This window comes from Mercenaria mercenaria, chromosome 14, assembly GCF_021730395.1.
Source record: "Mercenaria mercenaria strain notata chromosome 14, MADL_Memer_1, whole genome shotgun sequence".
NCBI classification, from domain to species: Eukaryota; Metazoa; Mollusca; class Bivalvia; order Venerida; family Veneridae; genus Mercenaria; species Mercenaria mercenaria.
This window is the reverse complement of record NC_069374.1, coordinates 11,685,331-11,697,936: the sequence shown is the minus strand read 5'-3', so window position 1 is coordinate 11,697,936 and position 12,606 is coordinate 11,685,331. Positions and strand designations below refer to the sequence as shown.

General features: G+C 33.2%; 1 protein-coding gene across 1 annotated transcript; it reads right to left on the bottom strand.

The window, feature by feature from the left end:
• Positions 1-4,422: 4,422 nt before the first annotated feature.
• On the bottom strand, positions 4,423-11,520 carry LOC128548251 (receptor-type guanylate cyclase gcy-13-like). The gene is made up of 6 exons (XM_053522737.1): positions 11,178-11,520; positions 10,787-10,887; positions 9,891-10,046; positions 7,153-7,251; positions 4,863-4,954; positions 4,423-4,622 (listed from the first exon to the last, which is right to left on the bottom strand). The coding sequence occupies exons 1-6, from the start codon at positions 11,450-11,452 to the stop codon at positions 4,572-4,574; spliced, it is 774 nt and encodes a 257-aa protein (XP_053378712.1). The 5' UTR covers positions 11,453-11,520; the 3' UTR covers positions 4,423-4,571.
• Positions 11,521-12,606: the final 1,086 nt, after the last annotated feature.

The following is a 12,606-nucleotide window of genomic DNA, read 5'->3' as shown; positions in this document are numbered from 1 at the left end:
GCCTCCAAAAAGTACTTGACCTGATTTTAGAAGTAAACAAATTAGCTTTTAGTTAGGAGAAGAACATAGTTTTGTTCACGTGCAATTTCAACCACTAGATATATCTATCTCCCGAGTTATCATGAAAAATATTCCAAAAGTGTCCGGTTGTAGGACTCTAGCCAGTAGTGTTGTCAGTTTTTAATCATTTAGATAGATCTACTTATGAAATCATATCTAGTGTTCGTCTTCCATATCAATGCCTCGCAAGGATACTTCATGGACGACAATATGACAATATGTTTCCAACTTGGTCAATCTAAACAAAGATATTTGCTGTGTTACGTATGGCAGTAGATTATCGAACACATGTAAGAGTATGTATTGAATATGTATTCGATTATTGAACACATGTAGTAGTATGCATTTAATAAGTCTTCGACTATTGGACACACATTTAGAAGTTTGTACCAAGTAAGTCTTCGATTATTAAACACTTATATACAGTAATGTATCAAATATGCCTTCGATTATAGAATATATAAAAAGTTTGAAACAAAGTCTGTGCGATGACCAAATACATTTTGTCCGATTATTGAACATAATATAAAAATCGGACATAGACACACATCTACTGCCATAGTAACGACCTACTTTTCAAATCAGCCCATCATTAACATTTGAATGCATCTTAGTGTACAGAATGTGTATAAAGAGGAGGACAGTGTTATCCTGTATAACTGTGATAGTTAGCATATAAGCTTGCTTTCATACGAATATGCAAATGTACGCGACAGACACGTAAGGTAACAGTGTTAGTATTAGTAACATATATATCAATTATTTGAGATTTAAATCAGAGATCTCGCCAACATTTACAAACGGCGGTAACTTTTACTGTCTTTGTTTTATGTGAATTGCGTATGTTGGATCTCATGAACATTAAACTTTACTTAGTTGTACTAAAGCAGATTAAGGTATTGGACCCCTAATATTCATGTTTATAAAATAGCATTTGCTTGGTATATTCGTAAAGTTGACCATGTTTCGCACTGTGTTGCAAATTTTAAACAAGTTTTACCGTCCCGTTTTTTGTAAATTTTGTATAATTTATGGTATTTCCTCAAGCTCAAGTAGAGACAAATTTCAATGTGATGGCCACTATCTAAAACGTTTGCAGTGAATTCATAACAGCATTAATTTTGATAAAAGAAACATCAAACTATTGTTAAACAATTATAAAACACAACATAAAACTGTAAATATCATTTATTTCTAGGGTGCATCAAGTAAACATATTTAATGAGACAGAACTCTAACTCCAACATTGAAAAAATAAGGTCGAATCCTGTGGGTCTGTTTTGAATTTTGCTTACTTCGTCCAAAAATGGGGCAAAAGTAAAACCTACCTGCATTTCTTCCACAATATGTAATCTTAAGAAAGAAGGCAAAATAAAGAACTTTTACCGCATGTTACTCAGAATTTTTAAAGACGTCTAACTCTATCCGTCCTGATTAAGAGGTAAATTCACTTTGAACAGCAAGAAATCAATTATAAAAAGAAAATTTTCCACTTTTGTACAATGCATCCATAATAAGTCCTGAAAGAAGTAAAAACATACTGTAGAAAAGGGAAATTATGCAAAAAAAAAATTTGGTCCAAGTGGGGCTTGAACCTACGCCCCCTGAAAATTGCAGACAAAGTAGGTTTACGGTAGGAATTGAATACTCTTCAAAAAGGAGGTACTCTATTACGGATCCAATACCTTAATTGAAACTTTTGTAAAATATCTTCTTAACTAAGGGTAATTTTACGTAATCACTGTTACAGCGTTTTGCGACAAGGGAGTTGCCTCTTAGAACGTGATATTTTTTTACCTTTGTCCTAATTGTTCTTGATACAGCTGCAGTTTGGAACTGTATTCCGAAGAAAACATTCAATAGGTTTTACAGCTATTAGAGAAACCATATTTACTGACCATGCTATTGCTTACTGTTCATTAGTGAGTGAGTTGGGTTTTACGGCGAATCGACACAAAATGGTCATATATCGCCGAGTACTGTTCATTAATGTACATCCATATATATATAGTATAATGCTACATATTTTAAGACTAATTGATAATCAACGTCAACTGGAGAAGTAAATGTCTGAGGTCTATGTTTGTTTCAAAATGACATGGAGATAAGGCCATTGATTCGAACAATATTTTCGTATGTAGCGATTGTACATATAAGAGAGAGTCTGCATTGACCTTTTATCAACAACTGACCAGGCAGACAACATATAACCTATCTATGTTTAAAACTCTTATACTATAACATTTGTTTTAGAAGGCAATGGAATTTAAGGTGGCTAAAAGTAAGGGCTATAACAGTTGTTTTATATGGCAATGGAATTTAAGGTGCCTAAAAGTAAGGGTTACGTCAATTTCAATTAAAGGAATTTTACTTTAAAACCTCTTATGTTTTAGCATTTGTCAATAACATAGCTTCTTGCTATCAGTTATGATACTGTTCGTTACACAATCAATGAAAGTTTGTCAAAAGTGAAAGCTGATATTGAATATTTAAATCAACTATCCAAAATATTGAGTTCAATCATCATTTTTAAGTTCATCGTTCCAAAAGTGACGTAGATGGTTTACCCATTTTGAAGCATTGAAGTTTGAACGTTTTAGTAATACTAAGCTATAGACAGGATTGGCTGAAGAAGGATCACTGTCAAAAAGTTTCAGTCAATTTCAATAAACTGCAGCGTTGTAAAAAATGTATACGCGTCGCTTACAAATCCATTTAAATTTGCAGCTGATATTCAATCGCAGAACTCTTTATTTCAAAAAGTCTTTCTTTCAGGGCATCTCAGTTCGGATTATATTAAGACAAGGCAATTAATGAAATCATTTTAATGCATTCAGGACTTGGAAAGAGATTAAATTTTTGGTACGATTTTAAGCATATGGTTGTCTTCAGTTTATAATTTTATGACATTTAGACTCATGATAAATCTTGGATTTGGATTTTCTATAAGACAAAAGAAATAACAAAAGAAGCTTTGTGATCATGGAGTGCATTCACTTTTGCAATAACATGTGCATCTGCGTTTAGAAACATTGACAAGAAATGCCCTGTGCACGACTGAAAATAATTATCAATTCTGAAATATACACAGTACCTATTAATCGAATTGTACGTATCAGGTAAGAAATGCATGACTAAATTAGGCTAGTATTTTCTCGTACATGACCACGGCTATTAAGTTAATAAATACAGTGTCATTAATGCATTTTATCCTGGTTTTAGGGCCGGGCTACAACATTGCTGAAATAAGAACTTTCAATTTTATTAATTTAATGTATCAGTCGCCTCATTTCATAGACGCTTGTTTTAAAATATCTTGACATTTTGACACTTATTCTGAGACTCAGAATACTCAATTGTAGCGCACTCTTTATAAAATTAAAAACAATATCACAAAAAGTACTAAATTTGCCTTTTACGAAAAATAAACTAAACACACACACAAAAAGGGCCAATCCCAGATTAGACTATTCTGTCTTGTTAAATTGAGGGAACCTATACATAACTGAACAATAAAATTATCCTGAACTGGCATTATTGTTTGTCCTCTGGCATTCATTTTCAAAATTGGCCTTTCGCGATCTGTTTTGGTCGAATATGACCACCCTCGTACAAACAAGAAAACCGACATAAAATCACTAGATTAATAACATTATATTATGAATCGTATGTTAGCATTCTTGGTATGATTGTTTTGCAACAGGTACATATAAGGCTCACATCAGTTTATTTACATTCTGTGAATAATTCTGAATAATATTAAAGGCTCAAATACTTTAATATACATTATAGATCGTAACTTACAAGTTCATTTTTCAAAAACTGACACTCAATCACTGTAGTTATCACAATCATTTTAGTAAATAACAATATAGGCACATCAGAAATACAGAACAGTTTTGAGCCCTTAATTAAATAATACGTAAAAATTTGTCCGCCAACAAACATCACAGTAATTTCACAATATGTAAAATATTACACCCGGGCTACAAATGGTGCGGTGCTGTGATTGAAGCCAACGTTTATATCTGTTCATATATTTCTGCAGAATTTTATGCAGCCATGTTTTGCCACAGAAAGACTAGAACATTTCTCCACTAGAGTCAGTCTACAGTTCAAGGACACAAACGACAGAGCAAGCCGTTTTCTTTTTTAATTTGAGCCGTGCCATGGGAAAACCAACATAGTGGCTTTGCGACCAGCATGGATCCTGACCAGCCAGCGAATCCGCAAAGTCTGGTCAGGATCCATGCTGTTCGCTAACAGTTTCTCTAATTGCAATAGGCTTTGAAAGCGAACAGCATGGATCCTGACCAGAATGCGCGGATGCGCAGGCTGGTCTGGATCCATGCTGGTCGCAAAGCCACTATGTTGATTTTCTCATGGCGCGGCTCATTTACAACTTTTACAGGCAATTCATACATGAGTTTTGTGGAAACTGAAACCCACTCTTTCTTCTTTTATAGATACAAATTGTCATGTCCCAGCTACATGCGATGTCAATCGGTTGTTCACGGGACTGCCATTCCTTCCAGCCAGTAAGTTAGCATAACACCTTTTCCCTAAAATGTAATACATTAACTTACATGAATCAGAACAAAATGAAAACATAAGCAAAAATCACATGCAATTAGTTCAATGCTCACAACTAGTAGACTGATCTACTTTTGAGGACAGTTTATTATTATTGATAGCCAATAACACGTATATCTAGAAAATGCTTCCTTAGCAAAATCTTGATAATTTACGTAAGTTTGTAAGTTTACTGATCAGTTGCATTAAGATTTAAAAGTCAATGTTACCTTTATATTAACTTCCCCACGTTCAGAAATCACAAAACGGCCTGTTTGTTGTAGTTTAAACGCACTGGATTGCGTCATTTGTATTCGGAGTGCTGAAAATTAATTATATATTATCACAGTTATCTGTAGAAAGGTCATTGTTTCACCTTTTTGTACATACAAATAAAGTCAAATGTAGACATATAGGAGAATTAATTTTGAAGAACGAATGCAAAGTGAAAATGTCAACATTGGTCTTAGATGCCACATATTACAATACCTTACTCTGAAAAGCCCTAATACCCCAACCCCACCCGTGAAAAAAAGAACAAACGAACAAACATTGAACAAAAAAAAAAAAAATAAAACAAACAAACAACAACAACAAAGTTGGAATAAAAGATAATGATAAAACAATGCTTTGCGTCAAAAAGTAATATTTAACTTTGCTTTCAATCGTTTATCACATCTGACCTTGTAAAATTATAACCTTGAAAATATGTTTTACTTGAACTTATATGTGCAATATATAAGTATTATTTTGATTTGAAGCTAGTCAATAATAATTATTATAGTATTTAGTTTATGCATCAATCATAAACAATCAAGCAGAATGAAATCTATAAGAAGAATCTTTGAACGTATAGAACGCAGCCAAACAAAGGTAATAGCAAACTCGGTTAGATGGAGTCAAGTAACATTCAATTAAGAATTTAAGTTGAAACACAGCAAATAAAAAATCTGCTGTTGTGATTGTTAATAAAATCTATAAGAATATATTTTGGTAACATAAAACGCAACCCAACTAAATAATAGCAAACTCGGTTCCATTTAGTCTGTTAAGCGTTTCTTTGTGGGACTTGAGCCTTTCCTGCTGCTAGAGGAAACAAGCAAGTGGAATTGGAAATTTGATTTCAGATTTGCATAATAAATCATTTTATCGTCTTCGCTTGTCCACAAAATATTACCAACAGCAACGGCATAGTGTTATAAAAGTTCATAACAATCTCAAACTGTTTGTATTACTTTAAATATGTGACTACGTGCAACGGGTTATTCTTTTACACCAAACTGTGTGTCTCATGATTTTTAATTCTTATTCATTATTCTAACATGGCTCGATTGCATTTCCAGTTAAACAAAAAAAAGGAAATCAAGCTCTGTATATTCTGCGATAAACAACGTATGACGCGCGGACTGGTAAGAGAGCATTATTACGTCAATTATGACGTCAAATTGCCGCATGACGTCCAATACATTACTCCTCGAGTAAATGAAGTCCAGCATGATATTTATTTAAATATGTCAATGAGAATGTCAGAATGAAAACAATCAATTATTTCTTGTGATTTATCGTCTAATTTACCACGGTTCATCGTTCAGATGCTTCAGTATTTGACCACTCGGGCTGACGCCTTCGTGGTTCAGTCCCAACGCATCTGAACTCTGAACTGTGATAAACTAGACGATAAACCACTCGAAGGCCTTGATTATTTGTTAATTATATAATTTTATTATTTTAATCAACGTCTGATTCTCCTACAAATGTTCAAAAAGTGTTTTTTTTTAATTTATTTTATTTATACATATTTACTAGAATGCCTGTTCGTTTAGACAGTTTGCATTACATCCAGCTTAAATGATTTGTAATTTAATCCCCTATTGCATATGATTGTAATAAACATCTGAGTTTTTCTGACAAACTTTACCAACAAAATATTTTTTTTCTATTTTTTGTTTATATCATAGACATAGACTAACTTTTAGTTTTGACAGTTTGTGGTTGTTTTGTACCTATATTTTTTTCTTAAATGATTTATATTTTAAATTCTCTATTATATATGAGTTTAATAAACGTCTGATTCTGTCACCGAGTTACTGTGTATTTAGGCCAAAATAAACTGGTTCATACACTGTTTGAAAAGATAGACTGGCATCATTCGTTAGAGTCATTCAATTAAATATCTACCGGACGTTAGATACTCTCAAATAGTACAAATAACAAGTATATCTCTTATATCTGACTTTAACGATTAGTCAAACGCGATCTGAACTTGGGCACAATTCATCCAAGCTATTAATTACATTGAAATCGGAAATCATTGAAAAAAGGTTTATGATGTACCATAACCTTTGGTAGACTCCAATGCAATGGATCATAGAATCCTTAATGGCCTTTAAGTCTGTATAATGAAATGCTTGCCAATGAGTACTTTTTTATTACCAGACCAATATAAAAGGTGCTAATCAGCTTCACTTTGATAATCTTTATTTAACTATTCACAAATATATAATCTAAAGACATATTTACGTAAACCACTCGATTCCATTCTCGATGCCGTGTTGACTGTGTCACCAAATATACAATACCTTGGCATTCTTATTCCGACTACACCAGCAACACACGGACCTGGAACAAAACTTTACATACTACATAAATGTTATCTAATTATGTACACTTAAGTCTCAATCAATGAAATATAATCTTTAAAGTAGATCCCTCAGAAGCACCGAAAACAATGCAAACAGTGAAAATTGCAGACTCGGTTTGATTGAGTCTGTTCATGAGCAGCAATGGAAAATGCAAGCTGTCCACGCCCCCTAGCACCGGCTTAAGCAGTATTCAATTTTCAAATCTAAATGAATTGAAATCAAAGATCCCGAAGGACCAGAAAATATAACAACACTGAGACGAAGTCGGGGCGACTTTTTACGGCCGCCACACAGCACTTAACACCCGCTGTTGTGAAGTAAATATAATCTTGAAAGTAGATCCCTCAGAAGCACCGAGAACAATGAACTATTTCTAAAACTCTAATTTAGAAATAGCCAGTAAAAGTCAAATGTTTCTGCCAGTGAAATATATATAAAAATAGTAAGGAGGATCGGGTTATAACTCGCTTTCGTTTTATATTGTTTATCGTAATAATTAGAAATATATGCATTTGATACTGTGGTAAATTAGTCTTTTGGAATTAATGGTATAAAGTATAAAATAAGCTATGATTTATATCAAATATATGGCTATTCATTCTTTTTGAACATTGTTGATGCGTTTATCCAACATACACTTTCAAACATTCATTTCATGTTATTAAGGTATTGGACCCCTAATAGTAATGTTTAAAAATGATATTTGCAAGATATATTCTTAAGTTTGACACTGTTTTGCTTTGTGTTCCAAATTTTAAACACTTTTACCGTGCCGTTTTTTAGATTTTTTTGTGTATATTTTAAGATATATCCTCAAGATCAAGTACAGACAAATTGCTAATTGATGGCCACTGTCAAAAAATGTTTGCAGGGAATTCATTATGCCATTAATTTTAATAAAAGTAACACCAAACTATTGGTAAAAAGTAGTAAACACAAAATAAAACTGTAAATATTATTGTTTCTAGGGTGCCTCACGTAAACGGATTTAATAAGTAAAGCCTACCTACATTTCTTCCGCAATATGTAATCTAAAGAGTAAAGGCAGCAAGATAGAGAACTTTTACCGCATGTAACTCAGTATTTTTAAAGCTGTCCAACACTGACCCCTTCTGTTTAAGAGGTAAATTCACTTTAAACAGCAAGAAATTACTAATCAAAAGGAAAACGTCCACTTCTGTACAATAAATCAATAATAAGTCTTGAAAAAAGTAAAACCTTACGAGGAAAAAAGGAAAATAAGGGGGAAAAATGGTCCCATTGGGGCTTGAATCTATGCCCCCTGAAAAAATTTCAGTCAAAGTAGGTTCATTGTAGGAATTGAATACTCTTCAAAAGATGAGTTACTCTATTACAGGTCTAATACCTTAAGTAAGCTGAACTGCATGACAGATCATGTCTTACATTATCATTATGAACTGGTGGTACTAGAAACTAAATTATCTTCATTTTATATATAAACAGTGTGTATAGAGACGTTTATAAAATTTACTTACACTACCATTTTTGTCTTTCTTGCTCAGCTTAGAATGAATCAAAATAAAAAAGTAAAAAAGCAACAGGACGCGCCCAACACGACAAAAACGAAATTGTTGCGGGCTTAGATTGTTTAAGCTTGTTCATGGACGGTAGTGGAAATTATAAGCTACCGTCCGAACCCTCTAGCCCCGGGTTGAGCAGATCTTTACACATATCATAAGTACCAGAGTACAATTTACAGACATCCGCAGATATATTCATACGGCTGATCACATGGAACCTTCAATGATGCACAGAGTGCAATTCCATGAAAAGCGAAGTATGGCCCCCAGATAAAATAATGGCCTTGCCCTAAACGAGAAAACAATTGGCAGAACTAAACAAACAAAAGAAACATCTTGAATATTCTTGGGTCAATAGGTTTATATTCATATGATTGTCTAACACCCTCATGTTGAGAATACTTAACATTTAGCCTGTTGGCAGCAAGTGACCTTGCATTTGGGACCAGTGCAGACAAAGATCAGCCTGCATGTCTAGGCTGGCCTTACTACTTTTTTTAGAAATGTCCCTTTGCTTACTTGTACAAATTGTGAACTAAAATACTTTATTTTTTATATTTTGTTGGGTATAACGTTGGGTGAGCGACACAATTAACGGTCATATGGCGACTTTCCAGTTTTATGGTTGAGGAAGACCCCAGGTGTCCCTCCATGCATATTTTCATTATGTGCAGGCACCTGGGTAGAACAAACGACCCTCCGGAAGCCAGCTGGATGGCTTCTTCACACGAAACATTTAACGCTCCGAGTGATGCTCAAACGCACACCGATGAGGGGCAAGTGATTTGAAGTCAGAGACTTTAACCACTTGGCCACGGGGTTCCCCGAACTAAGATACAGTTAAATACATAAACAATTAATATGAGTAATTATAGCTACTTGAAGTTTGTATTTCAGTTACACTACCCCTATTATTATTTAATTTAGTTTCTTCACAAAGGTATAAGTACACTGTTCAGCTTTGGTACTCTGTCCATTTTACTAAAATAATTAAACGAAATATATTGCCACGGAAAATGTGTATCAAAACTAAATTTAAGTACAAAATAACAAAACAAAATGCATCCAATCTTACCGGTGTTAAAGCCTATTCTTAACTGTATAGCTTCGTTTTCTTTATGTGGAATAAGAATTCGTTCTGCCTGGAGTCTAATAGCTAGAGAAGCAATTTCCGCAACATGTTTTTCACCATTTCGTTTCGGTAGGCCAGATGCCACCATATAAGCGTCACCTGTCATAAATTCAGAAGTCATAGGTTTTGTTAAAGAATGACAAGAAGATATTTGCATATCAAAATTAATGTCATGTCTTCATAGTGATTTAAATAAGCTTTATTACAGCTTAACGCTTGTAATCTTGCCCACAACAAGAGAGCGACACAACGGTTTTGTTGAAACGTAAATAGAATATAGATCTTTGCAATTCAAGTAATTCTCTTATATTCAATAAGATAACTAAAAACACCTTTTCCATATAGTTTCATGATAAAATATATACAACGCTTTAATCGTTACATAATCAAACATTTAAACTGTAATCTTTGGAAAGTCAAACAATAAACAATAAAAATGTCCTGTTTATGTTCATACTAACATGCTCAATAAAATATGATAAAAAGTATGCTCAATTTATTCAACGAGTAGCGATGAACTAGACTTCTTGCGGCATTTTTACGTTATTTAGAGAAATGGACGTAATGATATCCCCATCCGCGCATTAGATGTTGTTTTACAGTTTGCAGGTGAAGTAATCAAGAGTTATAATCATAATACTCAGTCAATTGCCAACTTCACTTATTGTCCATTGTTGCTAAGTTGCAAGAATTAATAACATATCTTACATGTGAAGTGGTAATTCAATGAAGAGTAACATATAATGAATTCACATGTTACAGTTGCTATCGCGTGTTTTTGACTTCCGGTTATAACATATTTGAACGTTATGCGATTGTATATGATAAACTGTAAATACCAATTGTCTCTACTTTGTACACATCGACTTTCTCCAAGTGTCCATCTATAGTCTTATAAAGTTTATTCAGCATCTGCACGACTTGCATCGGGGTGCTACAACTGTAACGATATAGGAGAAAAAGTCAGCGGGATAAAAATTGCAACCTCTGTATATTTTACATTTCCATTGGGTCAAATATCTAAATATAGTGCACAATGGCAAATGACCACTGCTGTTAAGCACAGACGATTCATTTATAAGTACATATTTTAATAACACATTTTTATGCTAATCAAATATTAATAGACACAGTTTGCAAGGCTCAGACTTGTCATTTGCTCGTATTTGACCATGGTAACGTATGATATACACTAAATACCATATTAACCAAAATGTTAAACAATCTCACCTAGCTATTGTAGTAAACCCCACTACATCTGAAAACATGATAGTCACTGAGTCAAAGGATTCCGGATCGACGATTCCATTTTCCATGAGTGTTTTTGCAACAGACTTCGGGAGAAGTTGATGTAACAGTTCTTCAGATCGATTACGTTCCTCTTCTAATTCAGTTAAAAGTATTTCAGTTTGACGTTTTTCTTCTTCCAAATCTGAAGTTTTTACCTTAAGCATACTTGATATGTTGACGATATTCCTCACAAGGACCACCACGATTGGTATCATGACTATAGCTATACATAATTGTACTACACTTGCTACTAACTGATTGTTTAGATATGTTATGTCCTCATCAGCACTCTAGAACGAAAACAGAAAAAGCTAAAGTTATCTCTACAAATGATTCATACCCAATAAAACTACATTATCGGAGAAAATCAGAACGCAAATGATTTCTCATAACATATGCTGATTTAACCCTAAATTCTACTTATTGGATTAAATGAAATGTCTTAAATGATTAAAATGTTTAAGATTCGAATCAGATAGGGATAGAATCATGACAATAATGTGTACTTCATCTTGATTGTATCAATAAATAGTAAATTGCTTTCAGTTGTATAAGATGTTCATAAAAATATAAACATAAAAAGTAATACTTCTAAAATGTTTCAAAACAGACTCCTTACGCTCAAGTAACATTACGTTCCCTATAAGGAATTTAAAGTAATTGTCCTGAACTTTCTAAAAGGACAATGAAAAGAGAAAATGACAAAATTTTGTTAAAAATTACAGTCAGATTTATGAGACTAACTATTTTAACGTGCTTTATCATAGAGAATGTAACGTGTAGTTCCAATGCAAGACTTTCATTGGTTTAGACATTAAAGGAGAACAACTCTTTCTAAGGGAATAATACTGTCGGAATAAATGTGAGCATTACGGACCTCGGCGTATGAACTTGCAATATGACAAAAAAAGTTTCCTGTTTCGGTCCAATCTATATATAGATGTGTGAAATGTTCGAGAAATGTCAATGTAAATTTTCCAGGTGCGAGAAAAAACTACTTTGTTTTTAATCTTCATAAAAGATCAATATCTGTTCGAAAAATACTCGAGGAAAACTACCAGAGACAGACGAGAATGATATTATTTGAGTTCAAAGAGAAAAATAAGTAAAATATAAGGTCATAATTATGTTACCTTATGTATGAACTTGTCACATAATATGTAAATTATGTTGATATATTAAAATAATAATCTGTATCGGCTAAGAGATATTTAAGATAAGCATTAAAGACTAGACGGGGCTGGACATTTTGTTGGAGTGCAAAATCAGAAATACGAAACTTCGTAATTGAAGTAATAACATAAGCCTGTATCACTACGGGTGTTATTCAAGGAAGACAATATCAGACTGAAAGGATAGGACAATTTTG

Excerpts from the sequence above, each read along its gene's own strand:
- LOC128548251 (XM_053522737.1), bottom strand. The coding sequence starts at position 11,452 with ATGATACCAATCGTGGTGGTCCTTGTGAGGAATATCGTCAACATATCA. Across the intron at positions 7,252-9,890 it reads AAGAATAGGCTTTAACACCG|GTCCGTGTGTTGCTGGTGTA; the intron begins GTAAGATTGGAT and ends GTTTTGTTCCAG. Across the intron at positions 4,955-7,152 it reads AATGGAATCGAGTGGTTTAC|CACTCCGAATACAAATGACG; the intron begins GTAAATATGTCT and ends ATTAATTTTCAG.